At 43.4% G+C, this 12,606-nt stretch overlaps 1 protein-coding gene across 2 annotated transcripts in view; it reads right to left on the minus strand.

Moving 5' to 3' along the window:
* Positions 1-12,606, minus strand: part of LOC115194104 (protocadherin-7-like) — a 222,086-nt gene that overhangs the window by 125,068 nt on the left and 84,412 nt on the right. For both annotated transcript variants that reach the window (XM_029753479.1, XM_029753480.1), the window contains exon 3: positions 3,607-3,829. In XM_029753479.1, coding sequence (XP_029609339.1) covers positions 3,607-3,829 — 223 coding nt within the window. The remainder of the gene's footprint in view (positions 1-3,606; positions 3,830-12,606) is intronic.

Raw genomic sequence — 12,606 nt, forward strand, 5'->3', positions numbered from 1 at the left:
GGTGTCCGTGTGTGATTCAACTGCTGCATGAGGGTAGTAGTATAATGGCACAGCCTCCCTTTGGAAGGGATATAGTGATTCAGCCCTCTTCAACTGGATCCTGGACTTCCTGACGGGCCGCCCCCAGGTGGTAAGGGTAGGTAACAACACATCCGCCACACTGATCATCAACACGGGGGCCCCTCAGGGGTGCGTGCTCAGTCCCCTCCTGTACTCCCTGTTCACTGCACGGCCATGCACGACTCCAACACCATCATTAAGTTTGCCGATGACACAACAGTGGTAGGCCTGATCACCAACAATGATGTTATAATATATAAGCCTATAGGGAGGAGGTCAGAGACCTGACCGTGTGGTGCAGGGACAACAACCTCACCCTCAACGTGATTAAGACAAAAGGAGATGATTGTGGACTACAGGAAAAGGAGGACCGGGGCTGTGGTGGAGCAGGTTGAGAGCTTCAAGTTCCTTGGCATCCACATCACCAACAAACTAACATGGTCCAAGCACACCAAGACCGTTGTGAAGAGGGCACGACAAAACCTATTCCCCCTCAGGAGATTGAAAAGATTTGGCATGGGTCCTCAGATCCTCAAAAGGTTTTACAGCTGCACCATCGAGAGCATCCTGACGGGTTACATCACTGCCTGGTATGGCAACTGCTCGGCCTCCAACTGCAAGGCACTACAGAGGGTAATGCGCATGGCCCAGTACATCACTGGGGTCAAGCTTCCTGCCATCCAGGACCTCTATATCAGGCGGTGTCAGAGGAAGGCCCTAAAAATTGTGAAAGACTCCAGCCACCCTAGTCATAGACTGTTCTCTCTGCTACCACATGGCAAGCAGTACCAGAGGCTTCTACACAGCTTCTACCCCCAAGCCATAAGACTCCTGAAGATCTAATCAAATGGCTACCCAGACTATTTGCATTGCCCCCCCCCACCCCTTCTATGCTGCTGCAACTCTTTGTTATTATCTATGCATAGTCACTTTAACAACTCTACCTACATGTACGTATTACCTCAATTACCTCAACACCGGTGCCCCCGCACATTGACTCTGTACCAGTACCGGGGTATTGCCCCGCTATTGTTATTTACTGCTGCTCTTTAATTATTTGTTATTCTTACAGTATATCTTACTTTTTTATGTATTTTCTTAAAACTGCATTGTTTCTTAAGGGCTTGTAAGTAAGCATTTCCCTGTAAGGTCTACACATGTTGTATTTGGCGCATGTGACAAATACAATTTGATTTGATTTGATCAGTCTCTTTACTTCATTCAACTTCTTCCAAACCAGAAAGCTTTCTCTGTCGGTAGGAATGGGAGGTCAGAACTCAACTAATCAGATTGCAGGATTTTAAGTGGAAGCAGCAAAGATACTGCACCAAAGTGTAAGCTTTCTGTCAAATGGCATGTGTCGCACTAGTAAACAATTCATTCTAGCAATTGAAAAGGTTTATATTAGAGGTATAGATAAAGTTTGTGGTGTGGAGAGGTGAAAAAGGTAGTTGAGTAACAGGCACACACACACACTCAAGAAGACAAAGGCAATAAGGACACACACACACCACATAAACACAGAACAAATCAACTGATCCTCCGAAAGATTGTGTGAACGAGCATGGCAAATGTTCTTATTCCATACAAAGTTATTCTTCAACCTTGCCATGTTTGACCTTTTTTTCCAGAAAGAGCGGTAGGGCAATAGAAAGGCCACAGCCTCTACATTCATGTCAATATTTTTTATTGTGTTTTTTTTCTTTCTGTATTTTACCTCAGTGGTTTGATTGGTAAGCAGATCCCCAGTTTTTATCTAATCTGCTTGTCTCATATTGATTCCTTCATTGCAATTACTTTAAGCGCAGACCAAATTGAAACAAGCCTTTAATTGAGGCTAATTTGGCCCGTAATGGGCAGCCATTGTTCTCAATGGGAAGTCTTAAATACCCTGAGGGCAGACCCCAGCCCACACTGAGTAGGCCTGAGCAATCTGACATCCAAAGCGCTTTTAATCTGCATTAAGTAGCTTCAATGTTCTCAGCAAATTGCAAAGTTAAAAAGATAATTTAGACACTCTGAGTTCAACATTTTATCTGTATGTCTGCCTGTCTGGATCTGTCTGTCTGTTGGTATCTCTGTCTGCAGGTTCATTTCACAGCCAGAGAGACTCACAACCTGTAGGTCAAATGATTGTTTCGTATTGTCGTTATAGAAACGTTAGATAATGAATTATGAAAACCAAGTCAATGTGTGATTCACAAAATGAAGTCCAGATGGACTTGCAGTCATAAATCACAAGGTTTGACTTGCCTTCAGATAAACTGTGGGGCACAATGCCTTGAAACATTGCACAAGAAAATCACAGCAGACTTATGAAATTTGAATATTCTCATCCTCAGCCACTCGTAAAACCGCCGTGCTCAGGCTTACAGTCTTAAGACGGTCACAGCTTGATAGATCTAAACCAGACTATTAGTGGGTCCATTACCCTAACCCCTAAAACCTTGCTGGTTATACCAATACCACAGAATACATCAGCTAGCACCACTGATACAGCAACGGCTATATAAAAAATAACCGCTGCTTGTCTTGCAAAACCAGACTTGTGGTTTTGATTCCAGCACAGGTTACATAACACTGAGTACATGTGTAAACTGTAAGTCTCTTTGGAAAAAAGTGTCTACTCAATGACCATAGCACCAGAGTCTGAGGAGGAACTTAGGCTAGCACGAGTTCATACAATACAATCACTTCTTCCATTTCTCCATCTTTCCTGTTACAATCTTCAGTGTGTTACAAGAGAATCAGCTCCACCTGCAAACCACTGATTATAGACAAATAAACCACCGTCGGGCAGTGAACCAACATGTATCCTTGAATATCTGTATTGCAGATAGCTTGTTTTAGAGTCAAACTCAATGCCTCAGATGTATACAATGGGAAGTGAGTGTTTTCAGTTTGGCCTTCACAAAGTTAAGTTAATCGGAGCAAAAACCAAATAAAGATCATGTAGAAAATCAATCATGCTGGGTAGATATTTTAAATCCAAATTGAATTCAACAGGCAATTGAATAGGGATGCGGTCCAAATTACATACCGTAGCTCAAAGGAAGAGGAACTTCCAAGGCCTTGATCTAATAGGGAAAATGAATAAGGCTAATACATTCCATCAAACTGCTCTGATCAAATTAACATAGGTCTTTCAAAACGAGACGAGGAGAGCACATCAAAGGCTAAAGCAAAACGCATTCAATAACCTGCCTGTGAGATGCTTTAGATTATATTCACCTGATGAATGCATGCATGGTCTCAAATTAAATTCAGATTAAATTCAGCCTGCACTATCTGCAGTATTCATATCCAGAGGACACATCCAACGCTCCCTAATGATCCACACCTCACCTTCCTGCTTCAAAATCAACCTTCAAAATCAACCATACACCCATAAAGCACACAGCCACCTGCTTGCTCTACACACAAGCAATAACTACAAAATGAAACATCTGCATGTATCTACCTTGGTGTTCACCTATATACTCTATGTGGAATATGCGTGTCAATGTGTTTTGCACTTTATATCTGCTCTTTAGTGTTTGCCCCTACCATTTTCCATATGCTCTGCCTCACCGACACTGCCATCCGGCGTGGTCCTCTCGTAGCTGTCCTCGGGCAGGGGCAGCGCACCCAGCCTTGGGCCCCCCGAAGAGCCCTTGCTGCTGGGCGTCTCCGACTCCTCCAGCCCACTGTCGTAGCAGCTCTGCAGCGATCCCTGCTGGTGGGGGTCTTGGGGCTGGCTCACCACCGAGAAGGTCACTCGGCGGAACGGCTACAAGAGAGAACGAGACGGCGTGGGGGTCACTAGCTGGACTATAGGAGGGAGGAACGCCCGGTGGAAGGGGGGTTTTGTGGGACAGGGGACAAGTTTAAAGAGTTTAGGGGTTACAGTTTCAGTATAAATGAGGTAAACCCAGGGGCCTTTAGAAAATAGGTACAGTGCCTTCAGAAAATATTCATACCCCTTAACTTAATCCACATTTTCTTGTGTTACAGCCTGAATTCAAATGGATAAAATGTACTACCCCATAATGTAAAAAGGTATTTTTTGCCATTTTTGCAAATTTAAAGTGAAATACAGAAATATCTATATAATTTATAAAATAATTCACACCCCTGAGTCATCTTTGGCAGTGATTGCAGCTGTGAGTCTTCCTGGGTAAGTCGCTAAAAGCTTTGCACACCTGGATGGTACAATATTTTCTAAGTTGGTTGTTGATCATTGCTTGACAGCCATTTTCAAGTATTGCCATAGATTTTTAAGCCGATTTAACTGTAACTCGGCCACTCAGGAACATTAAATGTCGTCTTGATAAGTAACTCCAGTGCATATTTGGCCTTGTGTCTTAGGTTATTGTCCTGCTGAAAGGTACATTTTTCTCCCAGTGTCTGGTGGAAAGCAGACTGAAACAGGTTATCGTCTATTCCCCATTTTGTTTCTTTTTAATACTGAAAACTCCCCAGTCCTTAACAATTACAAGCATACCCATAACATGATGCAGTCACCACTATGCTTGAAAATATGGAGAGTGAAAAAAAAGAAGGGAAGTGCTGTTAAGGTACACAATAGTAGATTTTGGTGGACAGAAGGTGCGCTTTGGTAAAAGGGGTAAATTGGTAATCAAAAAGAAAGGAGCACCACGCTTCATATACTTAATTTAAATGCCTTTATTTGTATGCCAAGTTCAATGGAAACAATAAGAATGTTAAGAATGTTGCCAAGAATGTTGCCATAAAAGTGATAATGCCCTCAAAGCCGACGTTTGGAGGATATATTGGCGCGGTTTGCCGGCCCTCAACTTCTTCTCGGTCATAACAGCACCCGTGCCAATATATCCTTCAAACACCGGCTTCTCTGGCGTTATCACTTAAGTAACTACATCCTCAGTTTTCTGTTATCACAGTCATTAAACTCTGTAACTGTTTTAAAGTCACCATTGGTCTCATGGTGAAATCCCTGAGAAGTTTCCTTCCTCTCCGGCAACTGAGTAAGGAAGGATGCCTGCATCTTTGTAGTGAATGGGTGTATTGATCCAACAGCCAAAGTGTAATTGATAACCTCAACATGCTCAAAGGGATATTCTATGTCTGTTTTTTTTTTTTTTTTACCCATCTACTAATAGGTGCCTCTTTGTGAGAATATTTCGAAGATAAATACACAATGCAGAGACAGAGGACTAAAAGTCAATAGAGTACTAACAATCAATGGAAATAGTGTTTTTTCTGTAATAGGGGATTAATGCAGAGACATGGGAGGAATTTGTCTATATATTGAGTATGAAATAGGATACTTGTTATTTGGCCATTGGCCCAGTTTTATTGCAAGGAATTCTAATTGGTCAACCACAGGATAGGGCTGGGTTATAAAACTACATGCTGTCCCTTTGTTCTGTGGAGAGAGAACTGAGAGAGAAACACTGAGGACAGGGAAGGAACGACCATCTACCATCTACCTCTCAGCATAACATCTATGATATATCATCTTCTATTTTCCTCCCCCTGATTTGCTTTGGGGTCTGTGTTATTAAAGAATAACATCTACTGCTAACACTCCTGAACTTATTTAGGCTTGCCATAACAAAGGGGTTGAATACTTATTGACTCAAGACATTTCAGTTTTTCATTTTTTATTCATTTGTAAAAATGTCCACTTTGACATTATGGGGTATAGTATGTAGGCAGGTGACGCAAAATCTTAATTTAATCAACTTTAAATTCAGGCTGTACCACAACAAAATGTGGAAAAAGTCAAGAGGTGTGAATACCTTCTGAAGGCACTGTATACTATACAACAGGGGAGAGAGGGTAGGGGGGAATCTTAAGGGGCTATAACTTAGGGAGTTGATAGATGTTGGTGCACTGCAAGTCCAAGTAGCGGTGTCAATTTCTCTGACTAGAGCAGTTTGGTACAAAGCAAACTGCTGCAAACTCCAGTAGTTTGCTTGCAAAGGGTCTGGTAGCCAAACGCTATGACACTCTCGAAGTTACAAGTCATAAGCCTGTCCACACACAAACAACATGCTGGTGTGGCTAACATAGAGGAATGCATAGTATGCCTATTCAATAACATCCTTTTATAAAGAAAGACAAGGCCCAAACGCCTTATAAAAGACCTGTGTATGGGGTATATAGGGACGCTTTCAGTCTGAGAGCATCTGAAAACCCACAGGGAGCGAGTATGGCAGCTAGCTAGCTGATTATGTGATAAATACAGCTAAGGAGGAGTGAAGGATGCTGTAGCCTCTTTCACTTTGTTTTCTTCCCATACTGAAAGAGGACAAGGTGAGTAGACAGCCTCCCTACGGGAGGTGTGAGCTAACACTAGAGCAAAGGCATGTAAGAAAGGACATACACACAAATGTGTATTTAACACATAGAACAAGGCTAAGACAGTGGTAGTTGCAGCAGACACATTATCGAGTGCTGTCTGTGAACTAAGCAGTGAGTGAACAGGTCATTAATGCTGAGGCCTTTCTCTCCACACGGCAGGATCAACAAAGAAAAGCTCTGCAGGAACAACTGATGAGGCAGCAGGACAGGGTGTACTAGAAATCACTGTCCAGCACAGTAGGTGTACCTCGCTTTCGTCTCGGTTGTGTGCGCGTATGTGTGTGTGCGAGTGTGTATATGTGTGTCATGAGAGAGAGAACAACAGAGGGAGGCAACAAATTAACAGCAAGTTTGGTCATTATCAAAATGAATGGCATAACAAATGGCTAATGTGATACATTAATAAGATACACAGTCATAGCTCCACTCTAGCTTGGCATCTCCCCTATCACCCCTTGGTCCTCTTCCCCTCCTCTCCTCCCTCCTCTCCCCCTGTCATCCCTCGTTTCTTACGGCATCATAAGAATATTAAACAGGGCAGGCCTCAATTTATCTATCACTGCTCTTTTCCCTTTTCCTCTGTCTTGACAGACTGACATCAGTTTTCACAGATCATTACTATCAATTTGTTACCGTTGCAGACAAAGATCATTCTGGCAACTCCATCAAAATGTCTTACACGCGCACACACTCCTCGTTATGTACAAGTGGTGGTCACCATATAGATTTACATTTACGTCATTTAGCAGACGCTCTTATCCAGAGCGACTTACAAATTGGTGCATTCACCTTATATAAATGACATCCCCTTTGTTATTACGTAATCGAGAGACAATTATTGTTTCAAGCGCCTCTGAATCTCAGCCAATGAGAGACTTGAGACATTCTTTTTTATATATACTGAAAAAATCCCGTAAACCATTATGGGATTTTGTGCTCCCTCTCTCTGCATGTTAAAATGTTCATTCATTTATTTACCCAGTTTTTTCTCTCCCTGGCTAATGCAGCAGCAATCTTGGCAGTAAATCATGTTTCCATGTAATTACAATCAACACTCAACAAATGAATTGAAATTAATATTCATAGGAATTTCACTTGAATAGTCAAACATTTGTTACATAATTAAAGGCTCAGAATGGGGTCCTATTTCTTTCACAGCAATAATGCTCTAAATTATGTTTAGATATCAAAACCTAGTCCAGCTCTCCTCGCCTCGTTCCCAAAGGAACAATGTTGGGTCGTGCATGACAGCAATCTAGTCACAATGCTTGAATGTGGTGGTGGTTTAAACAGCAAAGGAATGAAGGAAACTTTATAGAGGGATTAGATGACCAGACTGCTATACTCTATGGAAATGTATTTTTCTGAGGAATTAAATGAAGTGATTGTTGATAAATAAGAGGTGATTGTGAGATGGGGGGGAGAGAAACATTTGGGCAAAGAAAGCAGAGGAAAATTGAGTCCTGGTAACACCATCGTTTCATTTTAACTTTCCCGAAAATAAAATGTAAAAACATTTTCGGACCAAAATAGAGTGCGCACACACACACACACACACACACACACACACACACACACACAAACAAACAAACAAACAAACAAACTGCAACAGCCAGAGGGTTTGATGAGATTTTAAAAGAACCCAACGTTTCCATTCATTCTATCTCCTCTAAACGAATAAATAGAATTTCCAAACCACTTTTCTTCCTACTGTGCGGCAGCAGCGCCTGAGATGAAGAAAAAGAAAAACGACTTGTCCCGGCACGCCATGTGAAATCATGTTTGGTTTCTGAGTGCCAGAACCAATCTTCCTCGCTTCCTCGCTCCCTCCCAGGGTCCAGGGCGTAAAGGGATCTGTCTAGCAGTGTCATAAGTGCAGAGAGCCAGGGGAAAATATAGCAGAATTCCCCTGGGGCTCTCCACCCTCCTTCCCTCCATCCCTTCTTTCTTCCCTCCGTTCTGACTTCAGGGTGCTGTTTGTGTTTTGGCGAGAGATATATCACACCGCCGCAGCGTTAGAGAAACAGACAGTGGGTGAGACGGAGGAAACGGCTTCCCCCTCAGGTCATGTGGCATGAGGTCAAGACCTCTCGCTGCCGGTTGGCCAATTTGAATGAACGCTGGCTGTCATTAACCCTGACCTAGAGCGGTGGACTGACACCCCATTCCCTCTCACTCCACCCTGACCCCTCTATCACCACGCCAGCTCCCCCACGTTCATGTACCCCCTAGCTTAGTGATGACTGGGCCACACATCGTATTCCCAAAAACACATACACACACACACACATGCTCACACATACACACACTGATATGGATGGATGAATGGACACATGCATACTGCACCCCATGCTGTGTAAATGGCTTTCATTTCTAGTAAGCATTAGCTTTTTTATCTCTTCCAGACGCAGGCCCTGGCTATCACTACGGGGTCTCTGACTGCTTCTCTGCCTGTACGAGTGATTGAAAGCCGGTCATGACAGCCACGGGTGATTGAATGCCTCAGTCATTCAAGCCGAATGAACACACTAAACAAAACGATTGAGCCATGGGGAGATACTGTGGTCAGACTGTGGGGGCTGTGGTGGCCCGGCTCAGGCTCCCAAACTAGTTCCTAAGACTAAACTCAAAACACATATCAGCCAACTGGTACATGCTTTACTGGAGCCAATAAGAAAGATGTTTTGTTGTGCAGTTCATGTCAATAACGTGTGACCTTCACAGATTTGAAGTCCCTAACTGAAAGAGATGAATGGTTGTTGGGAATGGTTGATTTGTTCCTGATTTGATCTACGTTTTTATCTCAGTCAAACACGGAATGAATGAATAGCAGATTGTCTAGACGTGAATATGTTTCTGTTCTGTATTCTTAGTGGTACCACCAACACCAATCAATAAGAACTAATCATTATTTAGGAATGTTACTTAAGGTGTATGTGTGTGTGTGTGTGTGTGTGTGTGTGTGTGTGTGTGTGTGTGTGTGTGTGTGTGTGTGTGTGTGTGTGTGTGTGTGTGTGTCTGTCTGTCTGTCTGTTTATCTGTGTGTTACCTTGAACATCTGTTGGTATTCTGCTATGATAAACATCCAAATCGTTCTGACTCCCACACGCCATGCTTGTTCAAGTCAATAAGGCACATGTGATACACATATGAAATACACAATGTTTCCTTCTCCCTCCTTCCATGTTAACACTACATTACAATTCTATTTCTTATATACCCACTGTCATCCCTTAATAAGACTTTGTCATGAACCAACTTCTAGCTCCACATGACTGAATTCCCAATTAGGCTTCTCTGGGGCTCGTGTACCAACAAATGGGGGAGTGGGGGAACAGAGGGGGGATAGATGGATAGAGGAAGGGTTGAAAACATGCTGTATGTAAACTTCATCGTAATATGCCCATGGCGAATGGCAGTGACCCGCTAGCCGTGAACCGTGGCTGGTAATAGAGCTTGGGCCTGACTCTGAGGGGAGTAAACATAAACTATGGGGCCCCATAGTGTTATTGCAGCCAAGCGGCGAGGAAAGGAAGAGAGGGAGATGGATGGAGAGAAAGAAAGAGATGGATGGAGGGAGAGAAAGAGAGAGGGGGTGGTTGAAGGAAGAGAGAGAAGGATATGGAGGAAGAAGTATAGAGAAAAAGTGATGCAGGGATTAGTTTGGAGAGAAAAAAGAGAGACATGGAGGGTGAGTGAGAGAAAAAGAGGGATAGAGAGAAGAGGAGTGAGTGACACATTAGTATGGTCATGAATACCAGAAGTGACAGTCGGTAATTAAGTCGCCATGTTTAATTTGTCATGGGTAACCTGCAAGTGACCCCCCATACCCAGCCACCTGAGACTTACACAGGAAGTGTGGCAACATGTACTGTAGTAGCAAAACGGCTAATGTTGGTGAATGAGCTTGTTTGAGTGAAAAATCTAATCTAGACAAAGTAAAGAAATACAAAGTCACAATCATCACATTTTCTACTTTTGTTACATCAATCCGATGCACTACGGGTGCATGCCTGAGTGTAGATAACTTGTGACTTGATGAGCAAGGGTCAGGTTCTGTTTGGGTGCTATTCTGTAACATAACTTAATTACTAGCCTCCTGGCTAACCTGGGAAACAATCTGAGTTTAACTCATCTCAAGCCTCAGCGAGCCTAGAGGGATGGATACAGATACCTCAACATGGTTTACTCTTCACCTGCTTTGAAGGAGCCCTGAGGAGAGTAGGGTAGAAGGGTAGAAGCCAGCTTTGGATGGTTTGGATGGAAGCAAGGGAGTAAAGGAACTCTGAGGATAGGACAGGTTGGGGTGTGGTTAGGAGGGTAGGAGGTCCCCTCTCTCCACTGGGATTCTCTGCCTCTAACCCTGTTACAGGGGCTGAGTCACTGGCTTACTGGTGTTCTTCCATGCCGTCCATGGGAGGGGTGCGTCACTTGAGTGGGTTGAGTCACTGACGTGGTCTTCCTGTCTGGGTTGGCGCCCCCCCCCCCCCTTGGGTTGTGCCGTGGCGGAGATCTTTGTGGGCTATACTCGGCCTTGTCTTAGGACGGTAAATTGGTGGTTGGAGACATCCCTCTAGTGGTGTGGGGGCTGTGCTTTGGAAAAGTGGGTGGGGTTATATCCTGCCTGTTTGGCCCTGTCCGGGGGTATCATCGGATGGGGCCACAGTGTCTTCTGATCCCTCCTGTCTCAGCCTCCAGTATTTATGCTGCAGTAGTTTATGTGTCGGGGGGCTAGGGTCAGTCTGTTACATCTGGAGTATTTCTCTTGTCTTATCCGGTGTCCTGTGTGAATTTAAATATGCTCTCTCTAATTCTCTCTTTCTCTCTTTCTTTCTTTCTCTCGGAGGACCTGAGCCCTAGGACCATGCCTCAGGACTACCTGGCATGATGACTCCTTGCTGTCCCCAGTCCACCTGGCCATGCTGCTGCTCCAGTTTCAACTGTTCTGCCTGCGGCTATGGAACCCTGACCTGTTCACCGGACTTGCTTGTTGCACCCTCGACAACTACTATGATTATTATTATTTGACCATGCTGGTCATTTATGAACATTTTAACATCTTGACCATGTTCTGTTATAATATCCACCCAGCACAGCCAGAAGAGGACTGGCCACCCCTCATAGCCTGGTTCCTCTCTAGGTTTCTTCCTAGGTTTTTGGCCTTTCTAGGGAGTTTTTCCTAGTGAGTTTTTCCTAGCCACCGTGCTTCTTTCACATGCATTGCTTGCTGTTTGGGGTTTTAGGCTGGGTTTCTGTACAGCACTTTGAGATATCAGCTGATGTACGAAGGGCTATATAAATAAATTTGATTTGATTTGATTTTGTTGTCTCGTTATCCTAGCCGCCTAGGGAGTCTCAAGTAACTTGTTGCCAATGAATTTTAGTGTTGACCTCGTCAAACTTCATTTCTCCTCTTTACCTCCACTCTTCTACATCCCCCCTTTTTTCTTCTCTTCTTCCAACCCTCCTCTTCCACACACATTCCATCCACCCCAGGTCTGCTTCGTTCCAAGCAAACACCAAAAGAAGAAGCCATGAAAACATTTTCAAACAAGACGCAAAAAAAGAGAAAGAGAAAAGGCAAGACAAGATAAAAAAGCCGCCTATATATGTTAAAAAACTAGACCGGTGTCTTGTTCCAGACTTTGGCATCCGAGTCAAAAGAAATACATAAAAGTGTTTTCTGTTTCACTTCAGTGGATTGAAAAAGTGTTCAGAGACAGAGAGGCTTTCAGAAACATTGATGCATAACTCTTTTCAGCCATAGATTCTCTCACCTGTCCAGAGTGTCCAGTATCTCTGTGATCTCGCATTGTGGCTCATGTTGGGTAACGCAGTTGAAAGCTAGCCTTTCACTCCCAGACTTGGCAGGTGGCTCTGATTTGCTCTTTGAAAGGCCACAGGTGTACCAACGTTGATAAAACAAAACTTTAGAATTAACTTTGCGATACTCGCAGAGGTTATGACTTTCAAAGGACAGTCTGTCTATAAATCAAAAGATTCAACTTAATGATGCTAGTTATTTTTTCTCTTCGACTAACCCATTCCGTTTTTATCATGTGGTTGTTTCATGATCTAATAGCATGTGATCGATCGCATGCCCTTGAACTATTTTATTATTTCTACTAGTGTGGCTCCCTTGGGGTCTTTATGGACCATTTATCACCTTGTTTAGCTGGGTAAATATATAATTAAATATAACATCCCCGGGTTAGCAAT

This window comes from Salmo trutta, chromosome 5 (assembly GCF_901001165.1).
Source record: "Salmo trutta chromosome 5, fSalTru1.1, whole genome shotgun sequence".
Classification (NCBI taxonomy): Eukaryota; Metazoa; Chordata; class Actinopteri; order Salmoniformes; family Salmonidae; genus Salmo; species Salmo trutta.